Raw genomic sequence first — 22,238 nt, 5'->3', positions numbered from 1 at the left:
AGTCTGCCTCAGCACCTTGCCTGCCCGACATGCCCTTGGATATTACCGGCCCTTCTCTTGCTATAAACTACTGTAGAAACATAGAAACCACTAAACACTAACAGAGGACATCGGACTAGGACGGAGTGTACCTGGATTCTTGACACTTTTACACTGCGACTGATCTAAAGGATTTTTATTCGGTATACTTTTTTGTTGTTGTACCGACTTTTCCCAAATCGACGTGTATGGATGTATCATGGCTACGTTTGCATGCAGGGTGCAGTTCTTAGATGATACTGATCCATTTAATAGCACAAATTTTCCGGAGCCGACCAGACCTCCACAATTCACATTCAGAGAGGATATTCCGCTCATCAATCAGATCGCAGGAGTTCACCGACTTCTGAAAGCACCACACAAGGTAAGATACCCCTAAAGCAAACATAGTTTTATTCACTATATTTACAAAACCGTTGATTAGAGGTATTTACACCTATTTCTGATGCAGTGCACTAATGTTATTGCAGTAATTCTGTAGGGCATCATGCAGTTATATGGCAAGCCTTTTTAACATTTTTCCCAAAACCTTATAACTTGCAGCATCTATATTTATGCTACTAGTCCTTTATTTAATTAATAGTAAATACTCTAATAGTGACTAGTATGTTACTTTAATTTTTTATTCATTAGTTATTTGCTACGAATAGGCTATTTATTAGTATCTATTTATTACAAATTACACTATACTAATTATTATTGTAGTAAACCGGTGTAATGTAACCATTAACTGGCTATTATTAGTAGTACTTTGTAAACAACCATTGAAACCGTAAATAATGTCACTAGTAGCAATTTATGTAGATACAAGTGTCTAATAAATAGATACTAATTGAAAGTGTTAAATAAGTACACGTCTATTCAACAAGTACTTGGAATGGAAACTAGTAACTATTTAATTATTAACATGTAACTAAAAAATACTTTTGTACTTACTAGTTTGTACTTAAATTTACTTACTAGTAAAACTGGTATTAAAAGTCTGAATTGAATAGTTGATATTTAAAAGATTCAATTTTAAATTAATTGACAAAAAATGTAAAATGGTTATCAAAACTAAAGGATAGTTACTTGTCATTATTGTAATTTAGTGACTTAAAATATATGTACTAATGACTAATTTAAATAGATACTAGTCACTGTTGGGTTAACTAGTATACTGTAAAAAGTGGTAACCTGCAATTGTTACTTTAAATAGCATTTTTTGGTATAAATTGATGTATTTTGGTTTATTCAGTGGTGTTAAATAATAATTTTGAATTGTTCAGTGTAATTAAAAATATGTAGCAGTAACATAAAATAGATACTACACTCTAAAAAAGCTGGGTTAAAAACAACCCAAGTTGGGTTGAAAATGGACAAACCCAGAAATTGGGTTGTTTGAATGTGTCCATTCACTGGTTTCACACAACCCAATTTCCGAGTTTGTCCATTTAACCCAACGTGAGTTGTTTTTAACCCAGCATTTTTTAGAGTGTAGTTAGTATAAAAGATTCAGTGTTAAAATGGCTTGCCATAGTATTTCTGCTGTGCCAAGGCACTGGTAGGGAGAAGTGATATGATGTCAGGGTACTTCAGCGTGTCTTGGTCCGCACTGCACCAAGGTGGTGTCCTGTGCACCCAGGGGTTGTTTGTTATCATCAGTGCTTCTAACACATATTTTCAGGCTGGAACAGTTAGTTACTCCGTTCTATTCAAACTATTTTAGATGCATCCATTGTTTAATAGCATCATGAGTAATCAATTTTCTGATGTCATAATAGGAATGACAGGTAGCTGGTGTTGGTATCGTGGATATTCACATCCTGTCTCTTCTCACAGTCTATAATAAACCTCACCTCTGAATTACCCAGCTCTCCTTCATTACAGGCATGACCCAAAACAATCAAGGTTCTTCTCCAACTGTATAAGATATAATTGTTGTCTTAAACGTGGTTCATTTCCACCACATAAACAGTGTTATCCCTTAAGCAGGTTTTAGGAGCACTGTTATTGTGGTCTTAGTGGAATGCAGAGCAGCTGAAGGCCATACTTGGGTGGACTGAATGCTCGAGCATGCCATACTCAGGAATCTTCAGCTGTCATTGGCACTGTCAGTGATGACCGTTTAGATAAAAAGAGTCCTCCAAGGAGCCGAACCTTCCTGTTTGTTGTAGATTGTCTTGTTGTTTGTGTAGAAACGTTACTGCTCTCTTGTGTACTTTGAGCTAAACTTTAGTTTCAGTTGTAGTTCCATTTGTTGGTTTGCAAATGTTTACCAGTTAATGTGACTCACCCACTACCAGTCATCAATGGAACTTTAAGAGCATCACAGCTGCTCCACGAGTGGACCGTTTCTGTGATTTGAAGTACTAACCTTTCCAAAACAAACATACATGGAAGTATTTCTGCAACTCACACTCAATCCCCATCATTAAGACGGTTCCGTAAGCTGAATAAATGGTGAAACATTTTCAGCAGATGGATAAACAAGTCCAGATGCTCATTAGTTATTTGACTTTTGTTTTACAATTAGAAATTTGTTCTGCTTCATACTTTCTGATGACTCTAATTACCTAATGTCTCGATAGACATATTTCCTGTGAAACATGTCTTTGACTATTGATATTATAGTCCAAAAATGGGACAACATGCATAAGGAATTATATTATTTGATTATTCTAAGCTCTATTAAGGGATAGATGCTAAGCAAAACATCTTAAGTTATAATATAGTATGTTTATTGTTTATAACCCAGGATGTTAATGGCATTACTGTGAAAAACCCATTTTGGAACCTTTATTTTTAAGAGTGAATATGCCAAGCATCGGCTTGTTCCCAATGTCCCAGGAAGAAATTAGCAGTCTTAAGGTGCTGCCATATTGAAAATGAAAGATTTTGCAACACATTCCATTTGGTCATGTCGATTTGCTGCGTAGACAAAACAGAAAGTTCCATGATTTTAAAGTGTGATTTGTAATCTGTGTGAACTGTGCTTCATATTTCGCTGCAGTATTAACAATTGGATTTTTCCCTCATGTGACTGCACCTCCTTGTCTTGCACCTTTAGTTCAGACACTGACCATATTGCATTTTGCAATGTCTGTCATTAGGTCTCAATATCACTAAATATATAAATAATGTAATTATCAGTTTGAACTTGCATCGTTCGTGCCGATAATAAAATATTTTCATCATTTGTGTCAGTAGTACAGATCTAAACATGCATAATCAAAATTGTTCATGCCTGTATTTGGAAACAAAACATGTCCAATCGTGTACGACCCGGTTCACTTCTGAAGGCACCAGATCTGAAGGATTCTTTTTCCAGTAAACGGCATCCATTGGAACTTTGAATCCAAAAGTGAGCACCATTTTTTCAGTGCCCATTGCAGTGTAGCCTAGGCTATGTTGGTTTCAGGTCTTTGCCATATATTTCAAATATGTATGACACATATATTTGATTCAGTACAGTTCCATGGCTGTTGGGTTTGCCAGTGCACCACAATGCACTAAATATAACAGGAATCTAAGACAGCTACAACTTTGTAATGAAAATGCAAACTGTGGTTCACAACCTTTTCCAAAGTAAGATCAATTTAGTTATGGCCCTGTTTCCACCTTCACTGTCAGAAACAAAAGGTTCATTGCTGTCACTGGGGTGGTACCCTAAGGTACAAAACCAAAAAGGTACTAATATGTAAATTTAAGGTACTAATATGCACTCTTAAAGTACTGATATGTACCTTTTAAAGTCGGCAAGAAACGGAAGTTGAGATCGTCTTTTTCTCCTTACTGTGACGTATATCCCAGTGAAACGGCCTCTGAAATTAGAAAAAATGTAGGGCAGGGCTTGATTTCGTACTTCGGGAACTGATTGGATCGTTGGAAGTTGGATGTTGCTAACAAAATGGAGGCAAATTTGAATGGCCTCAGCGACAGGCGTCTGAGAGGCGACAGAAACGAGACGATAGCCCCGCCCTCATACCATAGCACATGACCAGGAGAGAAGAGAAGTCGTTTCGAGGGGGGAGGGGAGGTTAATGTATTTGATTAAAGATTATAAGTAAATACATTTTTTTTAATGAATGAAGTGCACAGATAAATCATTTATAGTAAATGCTACAATATTACATATAAAAATTGCGAATTGTAAAATTTGATTTCCTGGGTACTTTAAGGTAAGTGTACCTGAGGGTGAGTAAGTGTACACTGTACCTTTTTTTTCTGAGAGTGTGTTGTTAAGATTCGTTTTGGTCGATCGGCTCAAGTGGATGATGCTAAATATAGGTGTAAATGGGTCTAAAACATTTTGAGTTTGTCCAATTTCGATGACTTCCAGAGGTAGTCAAAAACGCATTTGACCAGATTGCTTTCGTAGTGTTTTTGAACGGCCACAAAAGACCACCTAACAGATAATGGGAAGAGCGCTAGCCAGACAGGATTTAAACTTTGTTGGCTGTGAACCAAAAGACCAAGTTTGGCTTGAAGACGCAAAACGCTTCAAACGTAGGCGGGACTCTACGCTGCTAGCCTCGCGGGCAGTGCACCGACATATAGGGCCGTTATGCTTCGAGCAACCCAACTTCGAATCCCGGCTTGTGGCCCTTCCCTGATCCCTTCCCCTATTTTGATAGCTCCGCCCAACACATACGTAACCCAAGCAACGACTATGGCAGAATCTGTGTGTTACTAATCCAGGTGAAATATTCAAGGTGCCCTAGAATGAAAATTTTTATGAACCTTGCCATGGTGAAATAATAAGAGTTCAGTACATGAACATCACATACTGTGAGTCTCAAACACCATTGCCTCCTACTTCATATGTAAATCTCGTGCATGAAAAACACCACGGAAAAAAAAGTGCTTCTCAACATAAACCCAACTGTGATCGTAATCGTTGGGGATCATTTATATGCACGCCCCAACATTTGCATATGTCCAAACATGTGCATTGTCAGGCGGAACTGACACAGCCGAATCATCAGGACTGTAGCGCCACTCGAGGATAGCAAAAACGGCTCTCATGACACAAGTCATGTTCAGGCTGTACAGGAGACGTAAGGACTTTATGTCAACAGTCATGGTTGAGGTTTATTAGAATTGGATACCACAACAATTTAATTCAAAATCGTTTGTTTGTTCGCCCCATTTCAAGCAAGCTTCGCTCCGTCTTAAACTGAAGAAAGGGGCAACTGCATTCTTGCAAGCAGTAAGTAGTGATTTATCCACTTATTGACTGTTTAAACAATTTCTGAATAAATTGAAAGTTTCTTAGAGAGACCGCATTGTCTAGATGACGCAAGATGCTAGTACAGTAACAACAGGAAACTCCAAGTACTCCATACAAAACTAAATAGTGTGTCTAATTAGGGCTGGGCGATATGACGAAATATATCGTCTGGACGATAGAAAATGTCTATCGTTTTATATAAGGCTCTATCGCTTACGCCACGATAAGGCGTTTACGGCAGAACTTTACGTCAAGATGCACCTCACGGCACGGCATGCCCATGCACGCTGCAATACATAAACAAACATGGAGAAAGACGGTAGTAGACGCGGTTCAGACCAGGGTAATTCTCAGAGTAATTATGCCAGAATAGTGGCATAAGCGCTCAAAACAAACTTCAGACACAGACGCTGCAACGGGCTTTTACGCGTGGCACACCATAGCCATATATTGAAATATTTTAATGGCAGGTGTAGAGATGGCGAATTTGAAATAACAGCCGCGAGCCGTGCTCCAGCTCACACACACACATACACATTACACACGCACTGTCCTCCTAGCGCTCCCGTCCACTCATGTCACATTTTTAAAATCCCCCACAGCGCGAAACACGAGTGCAAACGCTTTTCCGAGGAGCTTGTTTGTAATCTGAGGACAATGGCTCCTTAGTTTCGAAATGGTTTGGTCAAGGTGATGGCGTTAGAAAATAAAGGCGTTTGTCTAGCGTAAGAAGCTCATTTGAAACATTGCCGCGGCTCATTTAAGAAAATGACAGCTCCGAAGAGACGTCGCGGCTTTAGTTCGAGGTTGTGCTAACAATAATTAAAAAAAGACGATCAACACCTTATGTATTACCACTGAAATGTAGATATTTCCAAATGTAAGCCCATCTTAAGCGAAATGCACGCTTCATACTGTCGTCTGCTCTGGCTCTAACCTCGAGTGTTTAGCCTGTTTACTTTTTGCAAACCTTGTGAGCGCACGCTGTGACCTCGCGTCAAATGTTTTTATTGGTTTATTAAGTACAAACAGGCGAGTTATGGAAAATTGAGTGTGAGGAATATGTTCACTTCACACAAAAAGATTTTGGTGATGAGATGAGATGGCTAACTGTAGTAGCGTTTAGTCCACTGTATAATAGCCTAATTTAGAGATCACTTTTCTTTTTTTTTAACCGACAACTTTGATCGATTAACGTTGATACGGTCAACCATCGGTCAAACGGTCATCGGTTAATATCCCTAGGCAGGTGTTAACTTTACCAACTGTCTTGCTTGAAAAAAAGGATCTAAATAAAATAAAAATGTAGTCCATACTACCTTTATTTGTTTTGTATATCATTTCAAACTGCATTTCCACATTGCAATTTTGTATAGACTATTCATAAACTGAATTAACAGAAAAATTGCTATATCGTTATGTATTTCGTTATCAAATGAGCTATATCGGGATATGAATTTTTGACCATATCGCCCAGCCCTATGTCTAATGACAAAGGGTAATATTATTTTGTATTACAAAATACAAACGTAGATACGTTGCTTACAGATCATTCACACGATCCTTCTAGCAAACGTCACCTTTTCCATCATATAAGTTAAAATGACTTGAGTTAATGAGTTATTCATTTAGTAAAAATCTAAGTTATATATTTATATTTTTGAGAACTGAAATAGGCCTATGTTTTTGCATGCTTGTATTTGAGAGTACATCACAGTCACTGCGTAGCCTACATTTGTGACTAACGTTATATAAACATACAATATTGTTGACGAAAAAAGACAAGTCTAAAATGTAGACTGAATGACACTTTAAGCAGAACATCTCAAATGGAGATTGCTAAAATGCAGCTTACTTTATTGGGTTTTTCAGATCATCCGATTAACATTCAAATAATTCTAGGCACCTTTCAATGAAAAAGTCAACCCTTCCATCACAAAAACACAAACCGTTCTCATGACAACTCAATTAGCTACATGAGCACGACAGTCCAGCTAACGGTGTGGAAATTAATGGGCCTGATGTGAACGACAATACGATTGCAAATGGACAAACAAACGAATATGACACACGAGCATATTCAAGCAAAAGCCAGCATATAGTAGTTCTCGGCTAATGTTCGTCTTGTGTGTCCTTCTTTTACTGTCTATGTGTGTGTTGTGTGTTTTTGAATAATGACATGCACTGAGCGCTCTCTTCTCACCATCAATAGTAGACACGCCCCTAACCTGCTGATTGGCTACACCTTTGTTATTGAACTCGGCCCGTGTCCGTTCTGTAAAAAGGTTTGGAATTAACACTTACCCCACCTTTAAAGGGGAAAAAAAATGATATCATCCTTCCTGATTTCTTACACACACTCACCCACCGCATTTGGCGTGGCCTTGCGGCTGCTAGAGCAGAAAGGAAAGCTGCTTCTCTCTGTATGTTTTTACATCGTCTTCAGTGCATATTTACCCTCCCATAGACCATCCACTCGAAGAAATCAGGACAGAAATGATTGAAAGTGGACATGACATGGATTAAAAACACCAGGTGTAAACGTGAATGCATCTCCCTCGTCTACTTGTAATCCGATCGCCCAAAACACATTTTTAAGGGATATTACCGCTTTTTCATATTAAACTATGTTATTCCCTTAACCAAAAGAGTTGATGCATACCTCTCTTGTCTCAGCGCTTGCACTTAATCGCTCTGATGTGCGGTGACGATCTGATAGCATTTAAGCTACCAACTAAGCCCAGTCCATTCACTATGGTACCAAACAGAGATCAAGTTAGAAGCGACCAAACACCTCCATTATTTATAAAATAAAACGTGGTGCTTTTCTAAGCGAATTAAAAAGTTAATATAATGTATGGTGGATTAGCACTTCTGAGAGTACTTCGACTCGGCGCAGTAAAAAGTCCCGCCTGAAAAATCCTCCCTCACATCTCCCCCTCCCCTCTATTGACAGAAATGAGAGAGGGAGGGGGAGATGTGAGGGCTAAGCTAAATGCTATCAGAATGCCATCGCGAGAGAGCAAATAAGTGCACGCTCTGAGACGAGAGGGGTATGTATCAACTCGGGGAATAACATAGTTTAATATGAAAAAGCGCTGAAGTATCCCTTTAATAGCAGGTGTAAACCAGGTCTGTGATTCATAGGAGTAAATCTGGGTGTTTTCTTTATTATGATTTATATGTTGCTCCTATCCAGCAATCCTCAGGGGTTTACTCTGTTTACGCCAGAAGGTCCCAACTAATTTTAGAACTTCCCTCCACACAATTTTCAGTTTAAAAGTGTTGGCAGCTTAGCAACATGGGATATGATTTAAACTCTTATTGAGCAAACATTTTGTTTTCCCAGATTTACTGCAATTAAGCAGTCAGTATAAGGAACCACAGAGATTAAATAAAGCATCAGTGAAGTAAAGAGCTGTATGGTGACCAGTGAGACTGCGCAAGTCTGAAACCGAGCAAGAGGGAGGGAGGAAAGGGGACGCAGGCGATGAGCCATGCTATTTAACATCAGCCTGCCATGAGCCAGTTGGATTCGTTCAGTTGAACACAGTCAATCTTTGTCTTGATTGTTATTTTCATTTACAGCAAAGAGTAACAGAGTGACATGTTTTATTATGTGTCCAAGGTGTCAGAAAGGGCTGTCATAACTTATGTTGTTAGTCAAAAAGTGCATTAGTAGAGTATTTTAAAGCTATCAAACAATTCCTTCAAGAATTTGGAATTTGATTATAAAATGCCTAGGACATATTAGTCTTTATACTTGAATAAAATGAAGACCAATTATAATATTTATATGTAAGATTCACAGATGTGTTTTTAGCAGCATTATAAATGGTTTATCCAGGATGCAGTGAGAAACATGAACCATATGGTGTGACTCTTTTAGAGTCACTTTGTGGTGAAGATCTAGAAGGTATCTAGTACTTGTGCAGTGCAAACAGGCATAATCAATATGTCCAACCAGATTACCGTGATATTGTCTGCGGTACGTTCTGACCTTCCTGGATAGAATGTATTGTCAAATGGTTTTGTTATTTTCCAGATTGATTAGTCCAGTTAAGGACGTACTCCATTTGTAAAACATCTGATCTAAATGTTACTTTATTGCTTGAAGATTAAAACATCCACCAAACTGATAATATATAGTAATATAGAGCCTATTCTTGCGCTTATTGTGAACAATTTATCACTGCATATTATTCCAAAAAGAAAAAAAGTTTACATTTGTATTGGATAGTGTTAACCAGCAGCCAAATAGAGCTAAAATCAAGGCTCACCAGTCATGTTTTTCTCATTAAATATATGATATATATTGAATATTAAAATAGGACACATCACTGTTGAAACCCCCCCAGAAAATCCTGGTTAGTATGTTTTGAAGCATGGCAGCTGGTCATGAGCTGGTTTAGGCTAGTCCATAGCTGGTCATGAGATGGTTTAAGGTGATCCATAGCTGGTCATAAACTGGTTTAAGCTGGTCCATAGCTAGTCATGAGCTGGTTTAGGCTGGTCCATAGCTGGTCATGAGCTGATTTAGGCTGGTCCATAGCTGGTCATGAGCTGGTTTAAGCTGATCCATAGCTGGTCATAAACTGGTTTAAGCTGGTCCATAGCTAGTCATGAGCTGGTTTAGGCTGGTCCATAGCTGGTCATAAACTGGTTTAAGCTGGTCCATAGCTAGTCATGAGCTGGTTTAGGCTGGTCCATAGCTGGTCATGAGCTGCTTTAGGCTGGTCCATAGCTGGTCATGAGCTGGTTTAGGCAGGTCCATAGCTGGTCATGAGCTGGTTTAGGCTGGTCCATAGCTGCTCATGAGCTGGTTTAGGCAGGTCCATAGCTGCTCATGAGCTGGTTTAGGCTGGTCCATAGCTGGTCATGAGCTGGTTTAGGCTTGTCCATAGCTGCTCATGAGCTGGTTTGGGCTAGTCCATAGCTGCTCATGAGCTGGTCCATAGCTGGGCATAAGCTGGTTTAGGCTGGTCCATAGCTGCTCATGAGCTGGTTTGGGCTGGTCCATAGCTGGTCATAAGCTGGTTTAGACTGGTCCATAGCTAGTCATGACATGAGCTGCTTTAGGCTGGTCCATAGCTGCTCATGAGCTGGTCCATAGCTGGTCATGAGCTGGTTTAGGCTGGTCCTTAGCTGGTCCATAGCTAGTCATGAGCTGGTTTAGGCTGGTCCATAGCTGGTCATGAGCTGATTTAGGCTGGTCCATAGCTGGTCATGAGCTGATTTAGGCTGGTCCATAGCTGGTCATGAGCTGATTTAGGCTGGTCCATAGCTGGTCATGAGCTGATTTAGGCTGGTCCATAGCTGGTCATGAGCTGGTTTAGGCTGGTCCATAGCTGGTCATGAGCTGGTTTAGGCTGGTCCATAGCTGGTCATGAGCTGATTTAGGCTGGTCCATAGCTGGTCATGAGCTGGTCCATAGCTGGTCCATAGCTGGTCCTGAGCTGGAGCTAGTTTCTTAGGACCAGCACATGACCATCTTAAACCAGCTCATGACCTGCTAAGGACCAGCATAAACCAGGTCAAAACAGCTGCCATGCTTCAAAACAGATCTAACCAGCATATGCTGTTTTTTGTGTGTTTTTTTTTAACAACAGGGATTGCATAAATAAAGTTCTCTTTGCCTTTAAGATAATAATTTAAAGTACTTGTAATAGCCAGATTATGTTACATTAAGTTAAATAACCGTGATGAGGACAGAAACATTTCATCTTTATTTAATAATCTAATGCAGTAAATAGACATTTCTGTTTTATCTCTGTCACATACACACACACACAAACATACACAAGTATACACACACATACACACACACACAAACATACACAAGTATACACACACATACACACACACACAAACATACACAAGTATACACACACATACACACACACACAAACATACACAAGTATACACACACATACACACACACACAAACATACACAAGTATACACACACACACACACACACACACACACACACACACACACACACACACACACACACACACACACACACACAGCTCTCACTATGCTTGATGGATGCGGGTCTTCACTGAGTTTCTTTTTTTCGAGAAGCCTTTTCTGTCTGCGCATGAATTTTGCCGAAATTACAGAGTCTGGTAATGAGAAGTTATGCTAAATGCTGTAAAATATAGGCTAGCCCTTCACATCTGCGGCTGAACTCTGGATTAGCCTTACACATTGTTATGCAGAGTTGAGGTTTTTGCAGGCCAACGACTTTTCCTCTGTATTTTTTTCGGCAGAGTCTGCAAAAAAAGCTCCACGTTTCTCGTTGGCTTCACACGCCTCCGAAACACGAGTGATTGCTGTTGTGGTCCCCATACATGTGACAAACCCTTCTTAACATGCTTGCTAATTGGCCGCTGCATATTTAGAAGGCAGCCACAGACACTGTTAGAATTTTAAAATGGAAACAAACACAAAAATACTTATTGCTAACACACATCAAATGGCCGAAGCATGTCAGCGAGCGATTCATTTAGCCGTTGCACATTGTTATGTCATTTAATTACGCCTTTGATGTAGAACCAGACTTTCTGGAACACGCAGCTGTTGGTTTCACAGTTCACAGATTTAATAAAAGCAGTTTGGTTAATATGCTACATTGCAGTTAGGAGGATGTTGTTTTATATTTTATTCGCCATGACCTGAGGAGTTCAGTCAGGGTGATTGCGGCGACTGAAAAAGAGCAACTTTTCTGAATGAGAAATCTTTACTCCCTTCCTGCACTGGCTAAAACTGAGCTCGGAGATGAAATTGAGGATGAAATTTTGTGTGTGGATTTGGAAAGCGATGCTAGTTCCCAGTGAACTCTTATTTTTAGGACATCCCCAGATCTGTGCTCGCTTGCCAGTGCTGTATTCTGTGGTTGGAAGAGGAAGGCCAGGCCCGGCTTTCCGTCCCCTTGACCACAGGGTCACAGGGTCAGTAGCTGGGTGGGGAACCGTCAGTTAGACTGTTAATCCAGGAGCTCTGCCCTCAGATTAGCTGCTCTCCCAGACCGGCAGCCTTGGCTACTGCTCTAATCCTTTTGCACTACTGTTTAATCTGGAGCTTGTTTATTTAACCAACCTGTATATTTGGAATATTCACTTATAGTTCCATGTATTAGGGTGAGCTCAGTTCAATTTGGGCCATTTTTGACAGTCACCTCAATTTCAAAAGTTGATTTACTGAATGCATGTTGTGTATGTTGGTATTTGCGCATGTAAGTTTGATTCACATGACAGAACAGCCGCTTGCCCAATTAGCATTCTCTGTCAACTTGGAAAAAATAATCTTGCAGATTAATTAATATAATATATTATATAATATTATAATATATATAAATATAATAATATATTTACATAAAGGGTAAATAGTATAAATTGAAAAACAAAATGTAAGTCAATGTCTTTATAAAAGAAAATCAACATTTGATGGCATTTTTTAAAAGTGTAATAACTGTTTAAATATTTAAAAAAAAATGTAATGGTAAACATTAAATGAACATTAAAAAATGAGCAAAAAGTTAGAAAAAGTTATAATTACTTTAGATAAAGTACACATCACATACATTAAAAAAAATAATTTCAGCAAAGCTGTCACTGTAAAAAAAATAATAATTAAAAGTTTAAGGTGACCAGCTGTAGAACATTTTTGAGTTTTCTCAAATTAAGGTCAATAGTTGTTTCATGTTAAATAGTTGAATAAACTTTAAAGGTGCCATGTGTAAAAATTAAGGTAAAAATATCCAAAAAATGACCTACACGCATCAAAAGAATGAGAAGAAATAAGGGTGATAATGTCATTAAAAAAATGCCAAGTTATAGTGCTGCAGAGATATCAACCTTAAATCGCAGTAGCATTACTAGCCCCGGCCCGACAGGTGTCGTAATACCAGTCTCGGGTATGCGGGCAACATAACCACCAGCCAACCTGGCGTACTTGAACCTGATGTCAAACGTGAGGAAAGTACAGCCCACTACCTCATTTCAGTTCAGGGAAGAGAGTGGACGGATGGCCGAAGCCCTTGGCCCCTTAAATGTATCTGATATGATAAAAATAGCTGTTTTTACCTGACCGGAAAAAGCGGATGTGCGGGCGCCCGGCGACTGTGCCCCGTCCCGTCATAATAAAAGCCCCGGTACTCGCGAGCCATTTAGAATAGGCGCCCTCCAGTGGACGGAAAGTTGCATAGTGCACCTTTAAAAGCTGAATTTGTCATAAAACATTTTTTACAGTGTATGCATCATTTTTTGATTATGAGAAATTATGAGATGCAACTGAAATGTGCATGCAAATAGTATCCATTTAAAGATTAGAACTGTATGTTTATAGAAATAAAATAAATATTGTGCCACCCCGCACAATACTCTTGAGCTCTGTGACTGGGATTTTAGCTTTAGATTTGAATTTCAGTTAAATAAAAGAAACAAAGTGTTTTTCTTTTGTTCGACTTAATTTGTACATTTATTTATTTCTTATTATTTATTTCTTGCCATTAGACCGTGTGTTCCGTAGACTAAGTAAACCCAGCCTGATCTGCCGGCGATTTGATTTCCCCCTGCAGCTCAGTCTGGAAACCTGTACATTCATTTCCGCTGCTTCTGTTACACTTTTGCGGGAACCAATCACAGACTGGCTTATCCGCCTGGCGCGCTTTTGGTGGGTTTAACACGATGGTGGATAGAGAAGCGATGGGTCGTTGCCCGTTGATCACGCCTCTTGTGGTCTGATTGGTTGAAGGACTATCCAATTGTGTACAGAGTCATTTGAATAATGCTCGTTGATCACGCCTCTTATGCAGCAGAAAATACAGAGCAGACTCCCCAGACCAATGTTCAGTCTTAAATTGAGCTTGGCCTGGTGATAGCCATGTGTTCCAGTCACAAGAGTGGAAAATGAGTGCAAATAATTTTTCAGATACAGTCACCCTCCTATTAAAGGGGCTGATGTCATTCTGAAGAAAGGCTGGTGAATCTCACACCATTACTGTGAGCCTTATGAAACACTTGAAGAAGGGCACAGAGAGAGTGTGATTATAGAGCTGACATGACGAAGAGCATTGAAGGGTGACTGTTTCCCAAGAAACACCAGTACATTACGGTTAAAGCACCTCCTCACCTTCTGTTGACGATAATGCGAGGCACCTAGCAGCTAGCTCAGCGGCGGAGCGGAATACTGTCCGTCTGATCCACGGTACAGCTGACATGAAAGCGCACTGAACGGAGACTACCGCTGAAACTCTGAAGCGAAGCACGCTGGAGGCCGCATCCGTCTGATGGTTATCCGTGTCCCTGACTCGCTCCCGGCCGGGTGACTAATCTGAGTACCTGCACTGGGTCTCTTGCAATGAAATATCTGGGTCAACATGAGAAAGATGGAGCACAGCTGGAGACCATGGAAAGGAGGAAAAAATCACCAAAAATATTTTTTTCCCCGCTCAATTACCCTGCCAAGTTCTTAGGAAGCAATCTACTTTTCTGCCTCTTGAAGTTGTAAATACATTACAACTCTTGAGCCAAGACAAGGGAGTTCTGGCTGGAGAACCAAGTGCAACACTTTAGTTTAAGGGTCTAACATAAGGGTCTTATAACAACATAATGGGCTATATATAATGTTTGCCGGAGGATTTATATCCAGCGGTATCAGGCACTTTAATGTTTGCAATGTTTTAAAAGGAAGAGTTTAGTCTTGGATCTAAGTCTGAGTTATTTTAAGCTTACAGAGTCTGAAGTTATGAGATGATTCAGGATCAGTTCTTGTTACTTTAGGAAGAAGAAAAGGAGCTAAAGTTTACTCAGAAATTAAAATAAATTTACTCACCCTCTTGTTCCAAACCAAAAGACAACATTCTGAAGAAGGTTGAGATCTATACAACATTGGACCTCGATCGACTCTAATTGTTTTGACAAAATCTCACACAGGTTTCAAACAATGAGTTAAAGATGCCATCATTTTCATTTTGGGGTAAACTATCAGTCTGGAACTCCTGGTCTTTTCTGTAAAAGGACCTCTGTTAAAGGATAGTTCTGCCAAAAATTGTTTTTTTTTTTGTTGTTTCCAAGTTGTTTCAAACTTGTATGAATTTATTTCCTCTGCTAAACAGAGAAAATAACCCCCCCCCCCCACACACACACACACACCACCACCACCAATACTAAGGAAGTCAATGTGGCCCATCAACTGTTTGGTTACCAGTATTCTTCAAAATATTGTTTTGTTCAGCAGTAGAAACAAATTCATACAGGTTTACATCTACCCTTTTAAGACAGCAAGTGATAAACCTTTTGATATCTCCTCTGTTAATCTTTTCAGTTTTTTCCTCAACTTGCCGTGAACAAACAAAAGCACTGTGCACAAAAACAAAACAATTATCAGTATCTGGGTTTCGGTTTTGATCGTCCTGCCCTAAATACTTCAGCCCAGACTGAGATCTAATTGGCCCAAGATCTTTTCACATAGCTGTATGAGCGTTAAACAACTGTGATTTTGGTTTTTTGTACAGTTCTTACAAATGTAATTTGTAATTGTTATTGTTATTATTATTATTTTATTTTTTTACAAATATCATTCATTATTGTTTCTTAAATATCCTTTATTTTTCAAGGGTCGTTGTACCAAATGACGTGTCAAACTAATTTAAGGTTTACAGTAATGTACGTTTTTTAAATTATATAATATCATAATATTGTATAATATAATTTGACTTCATGCCCCCTTCATGCTGCAAATGGCTTTTTATATGGAATGAGAGTGGAAAATCCTTGTTTTTCTCTTCTTTTTTTGCCATTCTTTTTTTCACATCATATCACACCCCACCTATGCATCTACCAGGTCAGTGTGCCTTAAATAGTCTGACTTTGGACTGTGTGTCTGTCTGGATTCCCTGGGAGCTTGAGATCTGGGCTGTAATCTTGTATAGCACTCTTTCTATCTTAAGGACATGTTAAATTAAACCCTCTCTATTTGTAACCGCCCTCATCCTTTTCCTTGAAGTCCCCCGTCTTATATCATGCCTCACTGAGCTCGTTGTCGGAAGAAAAGTTGGGCTTTCTTTCATGGCTTGATTGGAAATGTCGGCCCTTAAAGTAAAGATGAGGCAGTGTAGTTATCGTTGCCATGGTTGACCACATGTTGTGTCGTTTAGCCATGCAACATGACATGATGTTTGGGCACCACCAGCTCCCTGAAATGAATTGAGAGGCCATGGGATCAAAGCTTTTCAACCCATAATGCCTTTACCAGTTATAGTAGCATCCTCGCTCGTTCTGCATCTGTTCCGTTCACTCTTTTTCTCTTCTTTTAATTGAATTACTGTAATTTGTGACTGGAAATTGAATGACAGAGCCTGTTATTGGATAATCTGAAAACCAGTCAAGGTTAAGACACATTGTAATGTAATGACTTTACCTTTACTATATGCTGAAAAAATGTGGTGTAGAAAAAATGTCACTGCAATGAAACAGCAAGTAACACATCAAATTTAATAAAAAAAAAATGTTTAAGTAGAAACCCTGAAATCAAGTGTAGTGTTAATTCTGGCAGGTTATGTTAGTCAAGCTCGCATCAGCTGACTGTCAGCTGATCACGTCTAGCTATAGGAATACGATGCCTATCACAGCAAGCATATACACTATAAGCTCCTTTAGTATTATGCTATCATAGACTAAGTTAAACTGTAGACTTTAGACTTTAAAAGGTAGACTTTAGTAAACTGCTATCGCGTTTCTCTGGAGCTAATTACCCTCCTCCATCCCCAGCTCCTATTGTCAGTCAGGATTTGGCATTTTCCCCTGAATCAGACTAAATTCACGAATTATGTTGTACATTTTAATATTGGCATTAATGATATGTGCAATACATTGTTGTAGTGCTGGGCGGTCTTTATTTTTTTGATATGATATGAATTCTGATTATACCGCAATACTGTATGTTGCTTAAACCAGCGTTTCCCAAACGGGGTGCCGCTGCTCCCTGCGGTGCCGTCTGACGTGAGCAGGGGTGCCATGTAAAAGGTGCTGGCACACACTTGCACCGCGGTTCATCTCACATCTGATGACACATCTTTAATATGGGTTTTAACTTGAAAAAACATGCTTTATGCATGTTTCTGTCGATGGATAGATGTGTTGGCTCCTCAGTGATACATTACAACAGCGAGCGATAATAAAAGAAAAACGTGGGCAAAACGGGCTATCTTTGTAAACTGTGTACAGTGCATGCGAGTGCTGCCGTATGACCAGTCGTGCACGCGCTGTGAGAAGATCTGTCTCTGTGCGCTCAAATATTAAATTCACTTTCAAATCTTGCGCTTGAACGGACAAACTCACTGCTCTTGATTGAATAGCTTTTGTAAGTTTAATAAGGATTAATCTTTAATTTAAACAGTTAAATATGCAGTTATTTTCATGGGCGTCGGAAACAAATAAAAAGTGGGTGGGTCCCAGTAGAGGCTGGTGAGAAATATTATAGGTGGGGCAATTTTTGGGGGTGGGGTTTGGGGGTTCTCCCCCAGGAATGTTTTTATTTTGTAGATGTGATTTCCTGCATTATGGTGCGTTTGAGGCCATATCCCTTGTCTATACCAATAAAAGACCTCAAACCAGTCAATACCTAGCCTGACAAGCCAGACCCACATCAAGATGTTTGGTCTGGAAACTCACCATAGACAGGGCTCAATCCGAGGGGCGGGATAAACGGTTGTCTTTCAAACTCCCTCTGCGCGCGATAGGATAGCGCTACACCAACCAGAGCAACGAAGGTGAAGCAGAGCTCGCTGACTGATTAAACATTCGCTGTATCCGGTCGGCTAAACTACGATCACATCTTCCCTTTTTAAGAATGACTTCAGTGCCGCTCTTTGATCCGTGTCCAGAATCCAAATAGAAAAAGTGCCATTTACTAAACGATTGATTGGGACAGACAAAATGACAGAAATCAATGAGTAATTTACCGCGGCTATAAGTTTGACGCAAATTGATCAGAGGTTCGAATCCGTCTTTTGCCACACTCACTCTACTCCCTTTCCCATCACATATCAGATCGGAAAGGCATTTTTTTTCAATAAAAATTTAGAAAATATTAGAAAGGTGGAAATAAAGCGTCTAACATGTTTAATAATAACTATTTATCGGTTATCGGTAAACAGACATGTGCTGAATTAGAGACAATAAAAGTGACTGGGTCCAATATCATTGGTCGTAAAAAGTGGGTGGGTCTCGTCCCACCCACACACAATGGTTCCGACGCCCATGGTTATTTTACATTTTGATTACTTTATTCAATTTCTCTACCTAAAAACTAATGTTAGACCAACCTGAAAAACTTGAAAAGCATTGTTTATTTTATTAGTATGTTTGCTCAATAGTATTTATTTGTGCTGCTGCTTGTATTTAAGTTGTTTGTTCTTATTTTCTTTATTTTTATTTGACAGTACGTAGTCCTCTTTTCCCTGAACATAGTGAATACAGAACTGTACTGAAACCGTGAACCTAAAACCGTGATACAAACCAAACCGTGAGCAATCTGTACCGTTACTCAACCTAGCGTAACATATATGAGGGGGTGTCACAAAATTGTGAAAATTACAGCGGAGAATTCAAACAATACGCGGCGCGCACAAGAGAGCGGATCATTTATTCTGATCATATAGAACAGATACAGACCGGAGCAAGCACGTTTTTTTATGGATAGATTTTATTTACACTAGTACTCTAAACATGAACCAACGTCTTCTTCAAATGAAATACTGTATGTGCGCAAACAAGGACACTGATCCTATAGTCGTATGTCTGATCACGATGGATTATTCTGCTACACCGGAGACAATGATGTAAATTATGACTGGAAATTCAAAGAAGAATGGGCAAAACATTAACTGCTTTATTTTTTTCTGTGCTAAACTGACGTGTGTCATTTGTTTAGAGACTGTAGTGCTCTTAAATGTATTGAAAAAATCATTAGACCTTTTAAATGTTCTTCCACATTTCTCCCTCGTTTTGACAGTTTGTTGTTATATAGGGTTAAATGTAAAAATGCCGTCATATACATTTTTGGTCATACTGCCCAGTACTACATTGTTGCTACTGTTCTGTTTACCCTAAGGGGGGTTTATAACTGCTCTCCCTGCTCTTATCCATGCTAGGCTGTATGGGTGCACAGGGAGTCTTACCCAGAACAGAAACATACCACCAATCCAAAATATATGCTTATTGTCAATCATCTTTGACGATAGTGGTCCTGACAAAAATTGTGTTTTCTTGTAAAACATACTCCAATAATCTTTGCTTTATTTGCAAAGTAGGAAAGTCTTCAAGTGTCCCAAGTTCACAAATAGGTTATAATGGTTAAGTCTTTGTCCTACTGGGGTTGCTGTCAAAAACCCTGAACATTTTCCCATGTCAAATTTTGTCCCTGGTTCCAATAATTTTACTGGCAAATATCCAGAATCTAGACTGTAAACGAGTATGTCTATCTATGTATATTTATGTGTATTTATAGACAGTTTGCATGATAAAGCATTCTTGGAAAAGTAGTGCCCTTAAATTCATCAAAAAAAGCAATGCCTCTTTAGCCATACACATTAAGATTAAGAACATTGTGGTGAGTGCATCACATCGTCTTTTGAGCGTCCCTCCATGAGCGTTGTCAAGTTAAAAATAGTTTGACTTTCAAAAACGCGCCTTGAACGTCATGTTCCATTTTGTTTTACTTCACCAAGAGCATGTCTTATGTAAACGCCTCTAAGCATCACATCTGATCAGGTTCAATTTAACCTGGAACTAATTATACAGAGCTTCCTTAAGACAATTAGTGGACTAGTCATTTAGAAATCGCAATAAAATCGCACTCAGTTTAAAAATATGGCATTATATTCACATCCCTAATATTCATATGGGAGGGGAAGTGAATATTCAACTCATGTTCATTTAAAAGGAGACATTCCCAGCTTTATAAAGAGATATCTGTCGTGTCTGTGTGGAAAGGTTTCTCTGAGTTCTGAGTATATTTTCACACGCATTTCAGAATGGACTTCACAGGGAGACAGACGGGAGAATGCACATCCTGTTTGTTTCCTTTATTTAGTAAAACTCACAACATTTTGTTTTTATTTTGAGCGTACATAAATAAAAGTAGATACTTTAAGCTTTGTAAAGACATATCGTTCATGTCTGTGGGGCCAAAAATGTATTTTTAAAGTTGTTTTAAACTGTCATGAGGAAAAATCCTGCTAAACGCACCGCATATTCTTTCGGTCTAGGGTTAAAAAAAGGCCCCGACATCCTGTAAAAACAACAATTTTTTTTTTTTTTTTTTTTTTTTTTTATTTGATTAAAGAAAATCGTAGTTATGATTCACAAATACTAATTGATTCACAAATAAACTGTAAAAAAATTATATGACCAATAAGTTACGACGACATGTTTTTAGATTGCCTTAACTCATTAAAATAAGTTAAGCATTTATTGTTACCTTTTTAATAAGCTATACAAAATTAATCTAATTAGTTTGAAGCCAGTTTAATGTCAAATAAGTTGGAATGACTTAAACATCCAAGTTGATTGAACTTAATTTAAGGTAGCAACTCCCCCCCCATTATTTTATAGTGTAGAATGTTTTGAATATTATGTATATTGCCTCTTAGAACAATTGAAACATTTTTCAGCAAATCTCTCTTTGCAGTCCTTTTCCTTTTTTTGCATACATGCATTCTCCTACTCCTTCAATAGTTATGTTGACATTTATTTAAATATGGTTAAATTCGGAAGCACAGAATACAAGAAAGCTCTGGCAGTGTGAATGGACAAATCCCAATATACCAGAACAGTTACCGGAACGACTTTTCTGGAATCTCTGTAAAAGAGGCTTAAGGTTTTCTAGCTGCCACACCTAATGGTGTTGACTGGTGTGTAATTCACAGTAGACATGCAGTCAAAGGTGTTGGGAGGTGGAGAAGAGCGCTAATCCTGTTACCAGGCCACTAGCAATCTGCTCGAAAGTCTGTTGTATTTATCTCAGTGCTGCCCAACTTATATAGAGGAAGAAACAGAGACAGTGGCTTTATGGAAATCACAGGCCAAAACTACGGGCTGGATTCAATGTTTCAGAGGTTATAGTTATTTCCTGACAGAGTTAGGTTTGGGCAAGGTGCCCCGTGCTACTCCAAGGGTGGCATGTAAATAAGTCAATGACATTATGCTACATTTTTTTTTGTTTCTGCAGATTTATTAATTTATTTAAAAACACAATTGGTATCATACTTTACAGGGTTAGTTCAGTCAAAACGTTTTTATTTTTCTCATTAATTACTCACCCAATTAAGGTTGAACCACTGGAGTCCCATGGACTATTTTAACAATCTTTCTGGGCCATGAAAGGGTTAATTAAATTGATGTCTATGGAGGGTACAGAGATCTCTCGCATTTCATCAAAAATATCTTATTTTGTGTTCTTAAGATAAAGGAAGGTCTTACGGGTTGGGAACGATATGATGGTGAGGAATTAATGGCAGAATTTTCATTTTTGGGTGAACTAAACCGTAAAGAAGAAATTCTTAAAAAAAAAAAAAACTATTAAAAAACAAAACAAAACTTTGTCTACCAAGTCATGGGGTGCGAACCAACATGCAGAAATTACATATAATGTATAAGTATTGTTAATTCTTAATTCATGTTAAGTAGTTGAACTAATGAAAGTAATGTAACTAATGAAAACGTATTGTAAACTGTTACCATAATATTAATGCATTTGTAATTCATTGTATTGTAAAGAATTAGTAAAATAAAAGTTTGTGTTTACATATGTGTGTGTACTGTGTATCATTTTTATGTATATATAAATACACACCCATTCATGTATTTATTTAAGAAATATTTGGATGTATATTGCCGTCATGTATATTATATGTATACGATGTATATTATTCATAAATATAAAATATTTCTTAAATATATACATGCATGTGTATGTAT

General features: G+C 38.5%; 1 protein-coding gene across 3 annotated transcripts in view; it reads left to right on the top strand.

The window, feature by feature from the left end:
- The first annotated feature begins 18 nt into the window (after positions 1-18).
- Positions 19-22,238, top strand: part of fhod3b (formin homology 2 domain containing 3b) — a 276,415-nt gene continuing 254,195 nt past the window's right edge. For 2 of the 3 annotated variants that reach the window (XM_067449048.1, XM_067449047.1), the window contains exon 1: positions 21-403. In XM_067449048.1, coding sequence (XP_067305149.1) covers positions 239-403 — 165 coding nt within the window. In that variant the 5' untranslated portion in view covers positions 21-238. Of the gene's footprint in view, positions 404-22,238 lie in introns of all 3 variants that reach the window. The other variant, XM_067449046.1, reaches the window with a different exon arrangement.

This window comes from Pseudorasbora parva, chromosome 7 (assembly GCF_024679245.1).
Source record: "Pseudorasbora parva isolate DD20220531a chromosome 7, ASM2467924v1, whole genome shotgun sequence".
Lineage (NCBI taxonomy): Eukaryota > Metazoa > Chordata > Actinopteri > Cypriniformes > Gobionidae > Pseudorasbora > Pseudorasbora parva.
The sequence above is the reverse complement of the archived record's forward strand: the minus strand, read 5'-3'. Positions and strand labels throughout refer to the sequence as shown.